The sequence below is a fragment of the Syngnathus typhle genome, linkage group LG13, assembly GCF_033458585.1.
Source record: "Syngnathus typhle isolate RoL2023-S1 ecotype Sweden linkage group LG13, RoL_Styp_1.0, whole genome shotgun sequence".
Lineage (NCBI taxonomy): Eukaryota > Metazoa > Chordata > Actinopteri > Syngnathiformes > Syngnathidae > Syngnathus > Syngnathus typhle.
This window is the reverse complement of record NC_083750.1, coordinates 13,306,979-13,327,037: the sequence shown is the minus strand read 5'-3', so window position 1 is coordinate 13,327,037 and position 20,059 is coordinate 13,306,979. Positions and strand designations below refer to the sequence as shown.

The 20,059-nt window shown below is 46.7% G+C and overlaps 1 protein-coding gene across 8 annotated transcripts in view; it reads right to left on the bottom strand.

The window, feature by feature from the left end:
- The window catches only part of ephb3a (eph receptor B3a), an 87,404-nt gene that overhangs the window by 3,944 nt on the left and 63,401 nt on the right, over nt 1–20,059 (bottom strand). For 3 of the 8 annotated variants that reach the window (XM_061295517.1, XM_061295512.1, XM_061295515.1), the window contains 8 exons: nt 19,580–19,704; nt 14,759–14,921; nt 12,545–12,652; nt 11,719–11,793; nt 8,196–8,384; nt 7,303–7,550; nt 6,114–6,329; nt 990–1,139 (listed from right to left, as the gene is read on the bottom strand). In XM_061295517.1, the coding sequence (XP_061151501.1) occupies nt 990–1,139; nt 6,114–6,329; nt 7,303–7,550; nt 8,196–8,384; nt 11,719–11,793; nt 12,545–12,652; nt 14,759–14,921; nt 19,580–19,704 (1,274 nt within the window). The other 5 variants (XM_061295514.1, XM_061295513.1, XM_061295516.1 and 2 more) reach the window with 5 other exon arrangements.

The following is a 20,059-nucleotide window of genomic DNA, read 5'->3' as shown; positions in this document are numbered from 1 at the left end:
TAACATACTGTACTTGTACTGGATTTGGAACTAATTGCACATCCGCCCCTCTTATCCCAACATGGCCACTTTAGATAAACTCCCCACGAAATAAAGATCCTATTTTCTTTTAGCAAGTATTTTAAAAATTAGACTGAAAAACAACTCGATGAATCTCAGTCTGGTTGCCAAGGCCCGACGATACTGACGTCACTGTTGGAACTTCACCACTCGGCACGCCTTTAGGTTTTACTCCGTGTTTTACTTTACTGTACAATTTATTTATGGCTGCTGATATAATTTTCCATTAAAATGCATCGCTGGGAGATAAGGACCTGGTGTGAAATTGAGTATTAAAGATACTATCATCCAAAAAAAAGACGCTGCTCTGTACTCCGCCGCTGAGATCCGTACTGAGTGTTCAGTGCTTCTTTCTTTCCCGTGCGTGCGCGTGCTTGGAGAGCCAGACCGGACATGCTGAGTGATGCCAGTTGCCACCACTACATTGCAGATTGCCGTTTGCTGCTGGCCCACTGAGGCAGCATCTGTTGCATTGGAGGCTCCTTGCGGAGCAGCATCCACTGAGGCCCGATGCAGAACAAATGTCACACTTTGGGGACACTTCCAACCACTTGGAGTTTTGCAATCCCAACGGACACAGCAGCCCTCATAGAAGGCGCCTCTCAAAAATCTCTCCGGGAAGTCAAGGGGAGAGAGCGAGAGAGAGAGAGAGCGGGAGTGAAATTCCCGCTCAAAGTCACAGTCAAGGACATGGTGAAAGATCATGTAAGATGGCGCATGATAAAGTGTGTGATTTACGACCACTTATCCTGCCAAGTACATATGAGGTGGAATTGACCATTCTATTATGTTGAATTAGCATCATCCATTATCCCTCAATGTAATAGTTGGAAATTCTAAATCATTATTTGATGACTTTTCTTTAATCCAATTTCTAGCTATCTTTCTAACTATACCTTTGAAAGAAAACATTCTGGAATATCACTTACATCCTGATTGGACATGTCCCAGTAGGGCCTCTCACCAAATGACATCACTTCCCACATGACAATGCCGTAGCTCCACACGTCGCTGGCGGACGTGAACTTCCTGTATGCGATGGCCTCCGGCGCAGTCCACCTCACAGGGATCTTTCCACCCTGGGCAAAGAAAGAAAAACAAAAAAAGGGGGGAGAGAGAGAGAGAGAGAAATGTTTCAGTAATCAAAACTTGTCATTGCCATCTTCTCTGTTAGCGCACTGAGCAGAGTCAAGGGTCAAGTGGGATCTCACGTCCCCATCTCGCCGGACCCTGTCGCCCTTCATCGAATGGCTGCATCAATTGTAAACTCACAGAAGATTCATCAATTGTCTTGGCTCCCGACAGTGTTTGCCCTTCACGTGTCGATCAATGACGTCTCCCCTCCCTCCCTCCCTCCCTCCCTCCCTCCCTCCCTCCCTCCCTCCCTCCCTCCCTCCCTCCCTCCCTCCCTCCCTCCCTCCCTCCCTCCCTCCCTCCCTCCCTCGAAATGAAAGCCAGATAGGCGTCGGCTCCCGTCTAATACGTTGACTGTGTCCGCTTGTAATTGGACTACCTGAGCCTCCAGCAAAGCCACGCATTCTCTTTTGATTGAAACTGACAGCTGCTTGTCCAATTTCCCAAATAGGCACGCACGCAGCGCCATTGGTAGTTTGGTGTAAACAGGCAGACTGTCGAGCTGCGTATCTTCAGCCCACCACTGGTTTAATCATGCCAATTAGGCCAACCTGAGAATTCGCAGATTAGCCACAGTTGGATACAGACACCGAGGGGAAAAACAAAGCGGCCCGAGCGAGGGGGGAGAGATGAGGGCGAATACAGACAATGAACAAACAGTCGTCCCAAGGCTTTCCACGCACACTTGGACACGCCCGCCGCTGAGAACTCATCTTAAAATCCAGGCAGTGCACTGAGGTGTTGAAAAGGTAGCACATTGATTTATGAAGTGTTTGACCTTTAAAGGGGCATTCACCTGCAGACATTTGACCCGGAATGAGCGTTGCTGTTGTCGGTGAAATGCCTACGCACATTTACACACACTGACTGGATTGCTAAGCCAACCAGTTTAGAAGCAGTCCAAGAAGTGTGCGCTCTTTACTTGATGACACACAGAGAGTGAGAGTGAGAGTGAGAGTGAGAGTGAGAGTGAGAGTGAGAGTGAGAGAGAGAGAGATTGCACTTGTAAACCAGCTGCACCTAAAACATTTGGAGGTCCATTCTGCAAGTTGTGGATGTTACGCAAAAGTGAGACAAATTATGTTGAGTCTCTCGAAGCCTTGCTTTGCACTACATCTGAAGTAAGCGTGAGTACAAAGTCAGTAAATACACCGCAGAAGAAAAAAAAAAATCCGCAATCCAGCCTTCTTTATAACGAATCTTTTTTCACTTTGCAATTCCCATCTTCTATTTCCTCTCCTCCTCCAATTCCGTAATCCATTTGCCAACAATGCACGCACGCACGCACGCACACTCAAACGGACTTGAGCGCATTTATTTGCCCAGGGAGAGAACTCCAACATCTTTTTAATGAAATCCTGAGAGCAACCATCGCTCCCGGATGAATGTCTGGCCAAAGTGAGCGGGATGGAGAGGCGCTTTCCGAAGAGTGACAGCAGGATGAAGGACGGTAAGAAGCTAGGGAGGGAGAGAGAGGGAAGGGAAGGGAAGGGAGACGGTGTGACGTTGACTTTCCACGCCACCCACGGGAATGTCTGGCTAAAAGAAGATGGACGCCGGACACATTGACGGTCAAGTCGAGCACAGTTGCTACTGAAAAGTAGTCGTAACCTGACAGCGTGTCGCTATATGGGCTATAGATTCTTGAAACATCTTCCAAAAAAATGTCAGACGCCACAAAAAAGCCACCCGGGCATTTCTGGAGGGGGAAAGAGAATCGAGATAAAAACTATGCGCTTCACACTGTGCCTCCCAAGGTTAATCTTGGTTAAAATGATTGACAGCCCAATAAACTGTACTGTATTATACTTGAGCAAATGTCTTCCAGATGACCGACCGCTATGTGGTTACACGGTAGTAAAAAAAAAATCGGTTTGCTTTGATTTCTCAGCAGGAGAAACCAAATTCCTGATGATGAAAAGTCGTCAAGGTTCGGAAGGTAGCTAGAGCATCATTATTATTTCCCCCCACCTATTGTCTATGATGTGTGATTTGAAATGCTGAGTGGAGGGAGTACTGTAGCTCAGAGCAGGTAGAAATGTGAAGCCTTTCAGGAAGCCATTTCCCACGAGCAGTGCTTCCAACCTCTGTTTGGTCACTGCACATGTGCCGCATGCTTACCAGGAGGTGGGTGGGCAGACCATCTCGCCACATGTGCATTCGTTTACACCGGCGGAGGAAAAGAAGAATCTGTGCCAATGTGGTCGTTTGGCGTCAGCCCATGCTAAGAGCGGACGGGAAGAACAGCCATTTGATTGGCCAAGCCACAACTCTTCTCATGCCTGCTCCAGACACTCCATGTCGAATTGATGTTGCTTCACAACGCGGCGGCATATTTTCAACCTCGCCAGTACGTGTGCAAACAAAGGTTCCTTATCTGAACATGGAAAATAGCCTGAGGAGTCAGGCCTCGTTGAATCTTAGAGGGAGAATGACTGACATGAAGGGAAACAAAACTTTTTTGTCTTTACCTTCATGTAGGCGAGAAAAAAGGACACAAGATGGAAGGACTATCAATAGTATCTGCACTTTAGCATTTTAGAACCGTTTCATAATGATTGAAATGGTTTCCAATGACCAGCCAGTAAGATTTCGTTTCAAACCTACCCAAAAATGCCATTTGAACATTGACACCATTTCATCAAAAAACTGAGCCTGGAACTTGCAATTCCTAAATAATATGCAATCCAAAGATAGCAAGTGACAGAAAACAGCAGCACGTGTCACATAGTTGAGCAGCCCAGCCCAGCCCAGCCCAGCCCAGACCAGACCAGACCAGACCGGACGAGAGGAGGCAATGTCGATGGGGTTCCGAGGATTTGACGGACGGGCTTTGTTGCAATCTGCGTGTGACCTCGCCTTTCAACCTCTCTCAGCCTCAATGACACAAACAAAAATGGCAACAGGCGATTATACACTTCCTATCTATGACCACAACTATACGTACATAAATATGCAAAAGGCAATGACAGGTTTTCCACATCAACAGCTCAATCAAATGAAAGAAAACAGCTACATTTACTGTATAGTGTATACACAGCCAGATCACAACATTATGATAATGCTAGTAACGCTGCAACCGTTAGAAGAATGTAAGTTTTGTTGAAAATGAGGGAAGAGCTTTTTTTTCGCCATATAGGCTGCTGAAGGGCCATTTCCCCCCCCCCCCCGCTACTGTATGTTTAAAGCAATTCATAGCCTGCGCTACCTGAATGTTTATACCCAATGGCATACCAGCTAACAATTAGCATTTACTGTATGCGGCAACGTTAACCGCTGACCAACAACCGCACGACCGCTGCTGCAACACGTGTAGACAGAGCATATCGCAATAGTCACAAACATATTTTTCATCCTCTGAGAGGACCGACAACTATTACTGCCGTACTGAGAAGCTGAGAGAGACGCTGAACCGTCCGTCAGCAGTGACAAAAACGCTTTCATTGTTCAAGTGCAATTGGGCGGATGGATGGGGGTGTGGAAACGATTAGCGACATTTCCATTTGTTGGACGAGGATGTGTTTTCAGTTACAAGCGTAGCCAACAGATGTCAACTGTCTCCTGATATTTGTGAGCATCCCGTAGAGCGTAAAGGGCAAGCCCGCCTTCGATGCGTCGCCTCGGCCTGAACCCATGTCCGCTTTGAACGCAACGACCAGCAGGTCCTCCTCCTCACCATACAGCAAAGCAGTGTCGCAAAAGAGGAAATTCATTTGTCGATGCTAACGTAACTCCCGGCGGCACGTTAGCGCAATTTCATTTCCCCCGACCTTGCCTCGCTTGCTGATTGGTTTGCGACAGGTCCGAGCTGAGCGGCTCACGAAGGGAAGGGGAGCGCGGATCGCTTAATTACACCCACCGTCTGAGGCACAAACATCCCCTGAAGCTGGTTTGCACGTCCACCTTAAATACATTCGCCGACGAGGTTCTAATGAACTGTCTGCAAGGCGCAATTCTGTGCAGAAGTATTGGGTCACCTCAAAGGTTTGCCGGGTGGGAATGAAGCGCTACGAGGGAAACCAATTTGGAACATGCACTCGGAGGATTACAAACACGTTGTGATGAATTTAGCTGTCTTCACCTTTATTTAAATGACCTCAAAAATGATATTTGAAGAAATCCTCTTTTGAAGCTCCAGGCACTGACTCACTCGCCGGGCTATTACCTGCATGCTTTTGATCTCAGCTTTTCGCACGTGTCCAAATACACCACGAGGCGGTCCTAAAATAGTTTGCCTTTATAGCATACCCTATTAATATTCATATTTCTCCATAATATAGACAGAATTACCACCCAAGTGCCGATAAGCTGTATGCTGAATCGATCATTTGCATGAAGTGAAGAAACTGGAGAAAAGGTACACCTTCAGAAAAGCATTCGTAGAAACGGCTCATCCAAAACAAAAGGATGCCAGACAGACAAGAAGCCGACACATACTTGGGACCAGTTTGGCAAGCGTTCTCGCAAAAGTCCTTTCGACTAACGACGGGCTGCCGATCATGACAGATCTGTGGTTAATGAAGGAGCCGAAGCCTCCCATGATGCTCCTCCCTGTAATAATGAGCCATGAGTGAAAGTGAAGGGGCGCGGGCTGGAGGAAGAGATGATGGGAGCTGTCAGTTGGAGAGGGCGCCATGCCCTTTGGTTTCCCCGCACTCTGGGCATGTCAACGAGAGAGAGCAAGCTTCCCAGAGGAGCCTCGGCTCCACACTAATGAAGATGTGACCGAAGCCCAACCGTGGCCCGCCCGTGAATACGCAGAAGAGCAGGAAGAGGGCTTGGAAGAAGGTGGTGCGCTTCTTCAAGTAGAAAGCTGTCAGCCAGACTCCGATTTGACCGACGTGACGTCAATCGAGGACAATTAAAGGGAAGGTGATACCAAACGCGAGACTCTAGCGGCTCGGCTGGAGCGTACCCACCAACGAGCTGGTGTAGCTGGGATCAGAGGTGTCTTCCTGCAGGTAGCGCGACAGGCCGAAGTCCGACACTTTGCACACCAGGTTGCTGTTGACTAGAATGTTGCGTGCGGCCAAGTCTCGGTGCACGTAGTTCATCTCGGAGAGGTATTTCATGCCGGCCGAGATCCCGCGCATCATTCCCACCAACTGGATCACTGTGAACTGACCGTCGTTTTGCTGCAAAACAAGGAGAGACAGTCGTTAGCCGGGCCGGCGGCAGAGGGTTTGCATTCGGATTGCTGTTGAACGCAATGACCAAACCGACTGAAAACAATCCATATCCACTCAGAATTGATGGCAAATCTGAAAACCCAATGCTGGCAGGGAGTGTGCAATCAGAAGGCACATTCTTTCGAGGTCGGTCACAAAATTGATTTCGAAAGGAGTTCCTCTGCGTGTCGACTTTTTACAACCACTGTGCATTTTGGTCCGAGCAGCTATGCCTCTGAAGAAGCCATTGGTTCATCCCACCGAGAAATGAGCTTGATTGAATAAGCAAATGACGAATAGCCGCCTACCTGTTGACAGGCTTACTACTTGTGTTCATGAAACAAAAGAGTTCTTTAGTTTCACGTGGCTCAATTCTGGATGGCTTCTCCCCCTTAAGCGTGCAAGCTCACTGGCCGGCCGTGCCCCTGCGTGAATGCTCTTTGAACGTAGGACCAAATACGAGGGCCAAACAGATCGATGGGAACACAAGTCGGAAGTGGCGGTTAGCAAAGCTAGCTTTAAAGAGCCCCTTAAAGCCCGCCTGAGATCAAATAGGCGCAGAGCCGTGAGATTGAAAGAGAAAAAAAGCGCAGTTGAATTTTGATTCTCTTTCTTCATCTCAAACCAAACGTCAGAAGGCCAATCATCGTTCCGGGCAATAACAACGGATTCATTTTTCAACGACCGAGGTCTGAAAGCGTGTTAGCACGTAGATCGGCCAACTGTACGTACAACATAAAGTCTGACAAAGTTCCTAAATAATATGCAATCCATACGCAGGAAGTCGGGCGGGGCATCGCTGAAGCCTCTTTCATTCATTCATTGTTGAATTGCGACTGGTCATATTCTTGAATGACTCTACTCGTAATCAAACCATCCCGAAAAGTTGACTGCTTCTCATCGCTCGCTCGCTCACTCGCTCACTCACCCACCCACTCACCCGGAGGAAGGAGTCGAGGGCCCCGTTCTCCATAAACTCCGTGACAATCATGACGGGTCGGCTTTTAGTGACGACTCCCTCCAGGCGGATGATGTTGGGGTGGTCAAACTGACCCATGATGGACGCCTCGGACAAGAAGTCCCGCCTCTGCTTCTCCACGTAGCCCGCCTTCAAGGTCTTGATGGCTACAAAGATCTCCCTCTTATTGGGCAGCTTCAGGCGCCCCTTGTATACTTCACCAAATTCACCTTGAAGAGAAAGTCGGTGTCAAGACAAAACCGTGTACTGGAGATCACATTTCTTCTGGCCCTGGGCTCTAAATATTCAAGAGTCATCGTACAGCAAGGAAGTGGCTTCGACACGCGACTCAAGATACCAATTCGAAACCTTTGTGCAAAACATTTGCGTTATGAGCATCATCGACAGTCGATGTCCTGCAGGAGAGTCAATACAAATGTGGTTCTTTTTCAGCCATATTCCACGCTGGTAGCGCAGTTCCAGCTGTGTCACTCCCTCTCACCCCGCTCGCCGAGAAGGCCAATTTCAAAGGAGCTATTCCGGACTCAAATTCACCATCGTCCTATTTTTACCTCAATAAAAGCCATCACGCTGTTAGAAGGCTATACGAGATGAAAGAAATAGATTTTATCGAAGCAAACTCAAACTGCTTAAGTCGCATCCTGACATTTATGGGGGGAAGAATAGTAAGACTAACTCTAATCAGAAAAACACAGGACATATGGGGCACGTCTCATTTCTAATGCAATTACAGTATTTCCCACAGTAGCTGGCCTATATTCCGCTCAGGTCCACGGGTCCCTCTGATTGGCTGGCTTTACAAGCCTGACTACCACAGAGATGTAAACAGAACAATGCAACAGAGTGGAGCATACCTGCGCCAATGACCTCCTCGATTTTAACCGTCGAGACATCAATCTCCTTGGCGAACTCGTGCACGGCTTCGTTGGGGTCTTCGTACGTGAAGGGGTCGATGTAGATCTTCATCCCTGGGGAGCCTGAGAAGTGGGTCGGGCAGCCCAGTGGCGAGGGGCAGTTAGACATGTCGGCTCGCAAAGAGAGTTCTAGAACAACCAAAGGCGCCCAGTGAGAAGAAACCCTTTTGGTTTTTTTCTCCATTTGGCTGATGTGTTTTGTGTTAATGGCCGACGAATACAATTGACCCAAAGGTCGGCATTTCAATCACATTGTGACACGGCAGTATTGCCCCATCCCTGCAAGCTTTTAACATTGATATATGGTTCTCCTAAAGATAGATGAAAGGCTACTACTGGATGGATGGAAGTGGTTATTATCTCACACAACTCACACATTAAAGAGGATGATCTGATGGTCTGTCTGTCTGTCTGTCTGTCTGTCTGTCTGTCAGTTTTTTCTTCTGTGCTCTACCCCTTCCCCTCACCTCTTTAATAGTACTAGAAGCAATTTTGCCCGCAGCTTTTTCCTACAAGCTCATAAAGAGATAAAAACGGCTGGGCCATCATCACCTTGCCAGGTACCCGCAGCGGCCTGCAAAAGGCAGAGTCTCAGAGCGGGCACGGCTGCTAAAAAGCACTTGTAAACGCATTCACTACATGCCGCTCCAAGATGGACAGAAATGCCGCTCCGAGATGGACAGAAGCGTAAACAAGCAGATGTCGAATCATCATTTCGACAGTGGGCGCTGGAGAGTTAACCTTTAGCGGTCACGATTGGAATGAACCCATCTCCATGGAGTCAATTTGTGCCCTTTTCATTTGCGTAACATGCGCGGGCGGCCATGGAGGGGTCCCGAGTGATAAAGAAAGGGATGAGGTCTGCTCTTGGAATGAAGGATCAAGGTAGCTCACCTCCATCCCCACTTCAAGATGAATCTGGTTACAACTCTAATTGCCTTGAACCCTGTCTGTGTGAACCTAATTGCTCATTAGAGATTCCATTCAGATTAGATTCAAGGTAATCCATTCGAGGCTTGATAGCTCGGCATTTCATAAAAGAGAAGAGAAAAAAAAAAGCTCTCGTTTATTGCCGTTGCCAAGCTGCAGCGGCACCGCTGCTAAAGACTCCAAAGATGGAGCTGGAGGATTCAAGAACCATATCGGCCCACCCACAAGCTCATATTAAAATACACCACACATGCATGCATGCATGTCTTGGTGCGCCTATGGACATAAAAGCAGCCCATTATTTCCCAGTCCCCATTCCCAACAGCACTTTCATGTATTATTTAGATTCAAACACTATGTAGCTCCCAGCACGGTATTATCCGGACTCATCTTTTTACGGCCAGTTCATAAAAGAGAGCTTTTTTTTTGTCCTTCAATATTTCACAAGTCCCTCATCTGAGTGTGTGTGTGAAGCAAATATATCCAAAGCTCAAAGGTATTTCTACCCAGCCGTGAAAGCAAGGGGGGAGGTTAATGGCAGAGGTGGTAAATTACAAGGACTTGCATTTTTTCCAATGAATTCTGGGAAGAGGTACAGAAGCCTGCGCTCCCGCACCACCAGACTCTCAAACAGCTTCATACTCCAGGCTGTCAGGATCCTGAACTCGCTTCCCCGTTCTGCGTAGCGTCCTGTACTTTTACTGTCTGTATGCACACTGGCTCTTATTTGTTGTGTTATCTGTTTATTTATTATTACTCTTATTATTTATTGTTTGTGCCTTCTTGTTTTTTATATTGCGTCGTTTACTTGTATGTCTATCGTGTAATATGTCTTGTCTGCGTGGGATAGAGAAAACGTCATTTCCATCTCTTTGTGTGTCTCGGCATGTGAAGACGTTGACAATAAAGCAGACTTTGACTTTGAATTAAGTGCCCAAATGGGCAAAAATTGGAGTGGTTCAAGAATTCTCAACTTCATTTCTTATAAATGCAGTCAGTTGAACGGGGCAATGAATTACAGTTAACTGCATTCCACATTTTATTTTCAGCACTAGCATCTACGCTACTATTAGTTTGCCCTGCTCATTTAGTAAATGGCCCAAATGCATCAACAAATCAACTGCACAACAGTCATGCCTAATTACTAGGAAAAGACCAATACAATGAATGGGGAAAACATTCTGCAGATTCTAATGTTAACTAAATGAACTCAGACAGGATACTTTAGTTACATTATTGGATGGATGGATGGATGGATGGATGGATGGACGGACAGACTGACGGACGGACAGACAGACAGACGGACAGACAGATTGACGGACAGATTGACGGACAGATTGACGGACAGATTGACGGACAGATTGACGAACTGACAGGCGGACAGACGGACAGACGGACAGACAGACAGCTTTTATTTTCTTCTTTTCAGCTGCATTGTTAAATTTTCAATACGCTTGACACCTTGGATGAGGACACATCACTTGTATGTGTGTGTGGTAATGGCTGGCCCATTTTTGGAAATTTCCCCCAAAACAATTGATTTAGCGCCTCGCTCTTATTGTTGCACCGAATACTGTAATTACCAAACCGTCAGCCTCATCTTAGATGGACGGATGGACGGGTGGGGGGTTGGCATTGTGTGAAAGGGGAAAAAAAAAAACCCAGGATCTCTTATCGTCAAATTGACGTATCTGATGATTGATGACTTTCATTCATCGACTGTATTCAGGGCATTTTGTTTTCGGTGGCGGCTTGGAGTCCTGCCTGTTGTAGCTGTGAGACAAAGTCTGGCGCGTCAGGCTGGACAAAGCGCCGTCCCCTGGAGTGAGCCCCTTGCACACGCATGCAGCGAGCTCTCCGGTACAGACGCTTTTTATTGGAAGCACAAAACGGTTGGCTTTTCGGACGTATGTGAAGCTGTGTGTATCCTCCAGGCAGGCGCCATCTCAGTCAGTGTCAAGGGAGTGCTTACGACACCACGTAATGCGCAGGGCTCTCCTCAGGACCTTCTATGACTCTGCGGTGGCCTCAGCCATCCTCTACGCTGTGGTGGACAGGGGGAGACGCAATAAGATGGTCAGGAAAGGGAGCTCAAGGTCCTTCATTCCCACTGCTGTCAGACTCTACAACATGCGTTGTGTTTGGTCTCGACCGCTACTAGTGCCACTTGTCTTTGTCCTTGGCTGTTGTTGATCCATTTTTACATTTGGCTACATTTGTCTCTTGTATTCTTGCACGCTGCTGTGACAAGTACATTTCCCCACGGCGGGATAAATAAAGTTCGATCATCATCATACGCGGAGCCAGAGTAAAGCCTCCAGAGGTGACTGTCGGCGTCATTGCCGCAAAACAAAAGGAATTTGACAACAGCGCCTGCTTGCCACCATTCTACAAAATCCACCTGTGCATTGCATTTACTCGTGGCAATTTGTACGGACGTCATGGCACACAATCAGTCAGCGTTTCAACCGGCACCTTTGAGCCGTCCAACAAATGTATTTGACAAGCGTCTGGCTGGCGGCGGCGGACTTACCTCTTCCTGTGCTGTAATGTTGCAGCTTGTCACTGTAGACCGCCTCCTTGGTGTAGACCCTTTTCCTAACCCATCAACGAGGAGACAAAAGTCAAAGTCAAAGTCTGCTTTATTGTCAATTTCTTCACATGTCAAGATCAGGTCACAAGAGAAGCAGACGGATGATGAGCCCGTGACAAACAAGAGCAGTGCAAAAAAAAACAAGGCGGCTGAAAGTGGCATCGTTGGTGGAGGGGAAAGGCCGAGCAGGGTCAATGAAGTTCATGAGCCGGGTTTTAACTACGTCGATCTCCATAGCGTGGCTTTGCTTTTCATGTCTCCTTGGCCGTGCCTTCAAAAGCAACGGGCCTCAAAGTTGCGCACGGCTCAGCGGTAAATGTGACCTTCCAGTATCTAAAGCGAGGACGCCGCGCCCGCCGCCTTAGCGACGTGACCGAGTGACCGGCTAAATAGCGAATGAAATCATCTCGACTTCACTAACAAGGCAAAAGTTGAAACGGTTTAAGCGCACTGGAAAGGAATGTGCTTGCTTGCATTTCTGCGCTATAACAAGCTGATTTGCATTTGTTGATGGAGGAAGCATTTCCCAGGGATATGTATGACAGCAGGCAAATAAGAAAATGACATTATCGACATCTCAATGCAAAGCAAAGGCGTCAGTTGCCGCGTTACCATTATTTGGGATACGTTGATATTGTCACAAATCTACCCCCGCATTCTTTTCGGCAGCCAGCCGAGGGGAACACGCTCGGTGCAGGAAAAACAGAAAATCTGGCCTCGGATTTCGTTACGGGAGGAAATAGGAGATACACAGAGGCCGCTTACCTGCTGCAGACGATGGAGATGGCGACCAGCGAAACGACGAAGACCACTCCTGCGGCAGCTGACCCGGCAATGAGAGGAAGTTGCTCCCTCAGCTCCGATTTGAAGTCATCTCAAATGCAAAAAGAAACAGCGATCAGGAAATCAAATCCAAATCAAAATGGCTTTGCCTTTCCTCATCATTCTCTCGGAACCACGGGAAAGTCTACAAAGAAGCATTGATGACCGTTAATCAGACTATTCATTCATTCATTCATAGCATTATTGACATTCGTCAATCACATTCATTCATAGTTACGAGCCTGGTCACGTGTCGTGTATGCGGCTTATAAACCAAGTTCAGCTTGTGGCTGCAGCTTTTAAACCCCCAGTCGATTGAATTTTGTATTATATAGGTCAGTGCAGCGCTGCTGACAGAGCACATTTCACGATGGCACGTGACTTTGGCACAGTGCTGCTTGACAAGAAATATGCAAGAAACACACACACACACACAACAGGCCCACTTTAAGGGGCACGCTTGCTTTCCTCGTGAGAGTGGGTCCTTTGTGCGCGCGGGTCGGCTCGACCGGGTGTCTGACGGATAAAGAAAACGTACAGATGTCTCAGCTGAGAGGCGCTCGCTGAAATCCGGCCAGCTTTGGCAACGCTGACTGACAGCTTGCGTTTGATAAACTGAGACCTAGCGACACAGAAAGCGAGCCAGGCGACGTGTGAGAGAAAGGGACCGACTGACAAGGGGGCCCCTCATCGTTCACTATCGCTGTACCTGTAAACGAAACGACACTTTGGAATGCTCTTTCACGAGGTTTGTACCAAAAAGGCTTTGTACGTACCAAAAGCCATTGCCCAGAAAATGGAAATACTGTGAACCCTCACACCCGCCGCAGGCAACAACTGCTTTTCCCTCTACATGTGTTTGAAATGAATTTAATAAAGTGAACGCTCATGAATATTTAGGTCGAAAAGGGAAATACATCTTTCCCATGGTGTTTAGTGTTGGAAGCAGTGGCGGAGCTAGAAGGGGGGTGGCACGGGGGAGGGGGGGGAGGGGGTTGGGAAGTGCCGCCGCCGCCGCCGCACAATCAAACAAAAAGAAAAGGACGAGACGGAGGCAAAGCAGCGTCGTGGCAGCAGGGTGGATGGAGCCTACGGGTGCGAGCTTGCCGCCGCCTGCCGCTAAGTGCTCTGACAAATATCGTGCCATGGTGGCCGGCCAATAAATGAAAAAGAGCGAGCGTGAAGCCCGGGCCTTTATTTTGCCGCAACATTTGTAAACACTGAGTGGGGGCACGAATGGGCCGCAGCACCTGTAGAGGTCATTCCAATAACTTTCACCATCATTGCAAGACAATTGACAATACTCCCAATGTAAAAACACAAGTGAAGACAAATAACAGAAAATTCCTTTTGCATTTTCTGTCAGTGAATGCGCATTTGATGCTTCAAAAATAATAATTCTTTATTTCATGGTGTATTAATGCCTTTAGCGCCCACTATAATAATAATTAGGGTCTGAGCAATGTGGATTTTGTTTTAGGCTGATACATATATATATATACATATATAGGTCCTTAAATCTTACAGCTATCAATTAATAGGTCAGGTACTCATAATAAAAATAATCATTCATTAAACTATTGCACTAATTTAGGGATGCACAATTTGTGCATGCTTTCATGGTATTACTATGACGCACTGTCAACCAATGTTACAATCTTGAATTTGGGGACGAATGCTGTTTTTCGACTTGATAAATATACTTTGATTACTCATGCACAATTTGTGTCACTCGTTTCTGGAGATCCTTAAAACTCTCCCTCCCTCCCACTTATGGCCACCCCCCAAAAATCTCATCAACTACTAATCACAGCACTCCAACGCTGGAATGGTTGCGTGGAAAACCAATTAGCTTAGCATTGTGGATCAAGCACAGTTAGCTGCACAAACAAAAGACATCCGACTTTCTACATAAAGTCTACACACCCACACACTAACATACATGCATAGTCACACACACTTGAAGGCGATTAATTTTGCTATGGAAACAGAAGTGCAATTGAACGCTACGCCCCACATCAATCTCAGCGACTAATAATACTGCAATAACAAATACCACGCTAGACGTGGAGACCGAGAGTCTGTGTGTGTGTGTGTGTGTGTGTGTGTGTGTGTGTGTGTGTTTGTGAGCAGTCTCTCCTGGCTTGTAGATTCTTACCATCTGTGAGGGTTTGAAAGCACATCTTGCTGCTGTATTTGCCAAAACCAGCAACGGTCCGTGCCCGCACCTGTACAACGTATACGGTGCCCGAACGCAGGGCATCCACTCGTGCCGTGTTAGTTGGGCTCCGCAGGATGGTGGAGTTAATCTCTGCGTGGTCCTGAAAGCACAAATGTACACACACAACACATTAGGGAGGAAAATGCAGTATAGAGAAGACAGGGATGGGGGAGAAAAAAAACCCCAACAAAAAACTCATTCCAGGAAAGGAACTGTAAAGGACCATAATGTGCGTCATTTATATCGTAACGCACGCACGCACGCACACACACACGCGCACACACGCGCACACACACGCACACACACCCATGCACGCACACACACCAAGTCTATAGTGGCACAGAATGAACACTTTTACAAAACAGCTTTGGGCATTTGTCTGTTCAGATGTGCTTTATAAGACACTTAATTCATCACAATATGCTTAGTAGGTTCCTACATTGTTTACTGAGGTGGAGTGGGAAACAGTTATGCCCACATCTTCAATAGTGTTTCTTCACCAAGCAACATACATATAAGAAGTGAAAAAAAAGATGGCAAGTCGTCGGCAACACTAGGGCAACATCTGCGTAACATAGTTTACATTTAAATTGATAGGCAAGACATCTGATCAAGTGTGGTCAAATTAAGATACTAACATGCTTTTCTTTTGAAGGTCAGATTTTTGACAGGAAGGTACATCATCGTTGCCCCAATCTTTTTCCAAACAGACTTGGTGGCTCGTAAAGAACAATAAAAGCTTGAATTGTGAAATATGACTTGCTGCCTTTTTACATGTGGCAGAAAATTCCAATGGTGAGAAACACCATCCAATTGAAGAAAGATCAGGGAAAATGTTTCAAAATGTCCATCAAGAGTTTCCATTGAAGGTAAAAGGATGTTACTCATTCAACCGATGATTTAGTCAGTGATATTTTTGCCCATCTTCATGTTAAGCTACAGTTATTAATGGTTGATATTTTTTGGGTGTCTGGATTGCGTTTAGTTAGTTAGTTAGTTTATTGTTTAGCACATATTATTATATCAATAACTGTGCAAGGAGGGAGACGAAGCCTAGGGCTTGTAAAGAGCTCCACTCCTTCTGCATTCATTGAGTTGACATTATTTCCTGTGGAAAAACTTTCTTCAGATTTCATGAGATTGTGTTCTGGTCAGACTTTCTGGAACGGTATCATAAAAAACAAAACAACCCCCCGTATTTTCCTTGCATGTCGGTCTTAGGTTAGGTGCTAATACGCTGTGGCCATCCGTAATTACTTAGGGCTGTCTATCACCCTCTCCGTACACAGACACAGTCACCCACCCGGCAAAGTGCAAATAGACCACTTGGTGAGGTCAAGATTAGGGTTCCCACTCCCAACTCTGCAGCTCTTTGAACCACGTCTCCATCTGTCGACTTTTTGGAGGAAGACAGGTGAGCCGGCAGATGGCAAACATCCAACCCCGGGGGAGCGTCCCATCTTGGAAGGGCTCTTTCATGCTGCCAGTCAAATGGGGATTACACATAACCAACGGCATAAGGTTCGGGTGATAGCCAAGAAGTTGCACCCCGGCCGGTGCTCCTGACTGCTGCTGACCAATGGGAACGAGGACAACACCCAACCCCGGCCGACCCGAGCGCTCACGGCAAGGCACGGAATCGAGTGCCTGGACCGAAACTATTTCCCCCAAAGTGGCAGAAAAGAAAAGGCTTGCCTAAAACTGTCATCTTGTTTTTAACCACTAATTACCTGGCACCTTGCAAATCTTGCAAACGCATCAAAGGATCGGCACTGGTCGCAATTGGAGACAATCCATTGGATTTATTGTGTGCGGCTCTACTGTAATCCTGTTGGCAGAGATGATCCAATAGTTGTACTTTTTTTTTGGCTCCCATAGTTTCACTTGGTTATTCTCCAAGAGCAAAATCTGAGAAGAACTCACTTTGTCCCGTCTACTATTTGTATTTATTTAGCAAGAAACTATTGTCTACAACCCTGGAATGGCAATGTAATTAACTTGGGGTGTGTGTCCGTGTGTGTGTGTGCGTGTGTGTGTGCGTGTGTGTGCATGCGTGTGCGCGCGTTTTACCAAAATGCCAAGCCCGCAAAATGGACAGCATGGCCACTTGGCGCAAAGACATGCATGGTGGGGTACCATGTGTCCTCCTCACAGGCTCACACATGGACACACAGACGCACTCACACATGGGAAGGGGGGGTGGTTACAGTGTACTGTACAAATTAGAGCATTAAAAAACAGAGAACTATTTGGTGAGAATCAAAAAATACAGTGAACCCAAGTTTGTTTTATATACGACTATATCGTATCCCTCCCACATTTCGACTTTATTTTTAAACACATGTATTTGAACACACGTGAAAATGTGGCGAAAATACTTTGTGTGCTTCGTAGAAACAGTGGTCGATGTTGCGACGTCATTTCATTTAATAACAGGCACAAGAGTAAACAGGTTAGGTGGCCCAATCACATTGTATTTATATATTTGGGTTGTGCGTCTCGCCACAAAAGGCTATTTGATACAATTTCCGGGGTACGATATGATTCAAGGATGTAACGATTTGAAAATGTAACCATTGGATTCAGTTCACTTCAGCGGGAAGATCATTTGATTCGGTAGATTTTGTCAAGTTTATTAATATGCCCCAGCAACTTGCAAAAGCTCTTCGGGTTTGGTAAATTCAAGGAAACAAATCAGCAGCAGCCTCTCCCTCCCTCTCTCCCTCCCTCCCTCCCTCCCTCCCTCCCACGGCTTTTCAGCTTAAGCCGTAATAGAGGGCCTGACCTCTGCTATAGCGTCATTCCCATCCTTCCCAAATTCTCAGGAAATCGCCAGTTGGGAAGATGGAGGAACAAGCACAATATTGGACTTTTTCTCCCTCCTCCACCTTTCATTTGAGCATTCACTGACAAAGATGGACGTAGACACCTTTGTTTGTGAAAATATGAACAAATTGTCAAGCGCATTGTCTCTACTGTGGATTCATCACTACTTTCATTTTAAAGGCATAGATTTGGTCGTGCCTACTTGTTTTCTTCGCGCTCTTACAAAGGAAAAACAATCTCCCACACGGTTGTCGTCCAAATTATCAACAAGGAATGTGTGACAATAGGGTGTGACAGAAGCGGTTGGCATTGCAAACTGAAAGCGAGATGGGATCTGCAGCGACATGACTTTCAACAGGGTTAAGGATGACTTGACTGTGCAAGGCATGCTGGGACAATCACACACAAGCAGAAAAGTGAAAAGTGAGATGCATGAAACAGAAGCATAGGCTATATATATATATATTAAAAAAAAGAATCATATATATATATATATATATTTATTTTTTTTATTAGACGCCATCCTTTTACAATGATTATCTTCGAACCGGTAGCTTAGGAAACACACATCTCATATTTGCAGAGCAGTTCTGGCTGAGACTGGACATAAAGCAAAGAATGTGGTTGGAGTGTGTTGACCTGAATTATCAGCGTCATTCTGTCCTTAGTGATTTCCTAATTTGCGATTATGCCCTGCTCATCTATTTGTGTGACGACGCGCTACGTAAACATCAATAGGATTAGCTTTGATTGATATTCATGAACTAATAGGAGGCTGTATAATTGTTATTTACATGACACTAAGCCGGCTGGAAGATAAGCTTCCTCAAGTCCTTTGCGAACGGCATGGCATCCGTTTGATGAACAAAGCCAATGAAGGCGTGGGTTTGTACTGGCTGACTAAGCAATGACTCAGGAAAACCAAAGATTGGAGTTACACATATATTGATCTATGGACCTTTACTAAAATTAATTTGAAATAAATCATGATCATTTATAGACTATATGGATTTCAATCTATTATTTATCATGAGGGAAGATTCACCCAATCTCGTAAAAGGCAAAAGTACATGACCGACATGGCACCGCCTATCGATCGGTTTTAGGAGGACAAACAAGGGGCCCGAAAAAGAAGCTTGAGCCTCTGATCTTTTGCTATCGTTCTATCCGAGGCCTTGGGAAATGGCTACAGGTCGATATTGGAGCAGCGTAGGCTCGACGGGGTTGGCTTGGCGACTTAATAAAGCCGACGCATTGTGTGAGAGCAGACGGATCGATGCGATTCGCTCCTCAGATGCGATGCATTTTCACCGCGGGGCACGTGGGTACGCCGGCCGAGAGCACAGGTAGGTCAACGCATTTGCTTCATCTGCGGCGGCGGCGGCAGGTACCCGCCCGATGGGAACTGAGGCGGCCGTAGCAGCAGCCGCCGCCGCCGCAGCAGCAGCAGCAGCAGCAGCAGCAGCAGCAGCAGCAGCAGCAGCAGCAGCAGCAGCAGCCGCAGCAGGCGCAATCCAAAACATTGTCAACATGGAAGATGGCGAGATTGTTGCTTCAATTATTGCTATCGAGCGTCAACATGGAATTACACAGCAGAGGTGACAAAATCAAGTCCAGTTGCCGCAGTTTGGCTTTAGCCACAGGTGCTTGTAATCAACGGGCAGGTAGACAAGCTAGAAGGTCATTTAACCTGCTGGGCGGACAAACTATTTCCCAGTGACAGCAAAGACTGAAAGGACAACCGAATTCTAATCATACCCCTAACCCCCCACATGAAGAACACGGACTGCAAATCACATTGGGCGGACAAAAAATGTCCCAGTGACAACTAAGACTTAAAGGACAACTGAATTCTAATCGTAGCCCCCCCCCCCCCCCCATGAAGAACACGGACTGGAAATCCCATTCAATCAGTTGAAAGGCATATCTTACCTTCTCATGGTAACGTAGCTCATAGTCCAGAATGATACCGTTGGGCTGTTCCGGTTGCGGCCACGACAATGTGAAGCTATTCATGGTGGAGCTGATCTGATGCATGATGGGAACAATGGAGGGCGCTGTAAGAGAACACACACGCAAAAGCTTGAAGGTCTCTCTCTGGACTTTTCCAAAACTCCGATGACCAAGCGACGACATCCGACTCTTTCGAGGTCATTTAACGCAATATGATCATAATCATCAGGAAGTACTGTAGACCTTTTTGGCCAACACTGTCTGATGCAATCGGTCTCCTTTAATTGTCCGGTAATCACACAGCCACCGTTTAAGAGTTTGGATTACGCTTTCGGGGCAGCGTGCCAGCCATTTCATTGGAGCCGCAAAAGTGAGGTACTGGAAATGGGACAAGGAACAAACTCATGATAACATGGCCAATGAAAATAGCAACGACAGAAGCTGCTAACTTTGTCACTT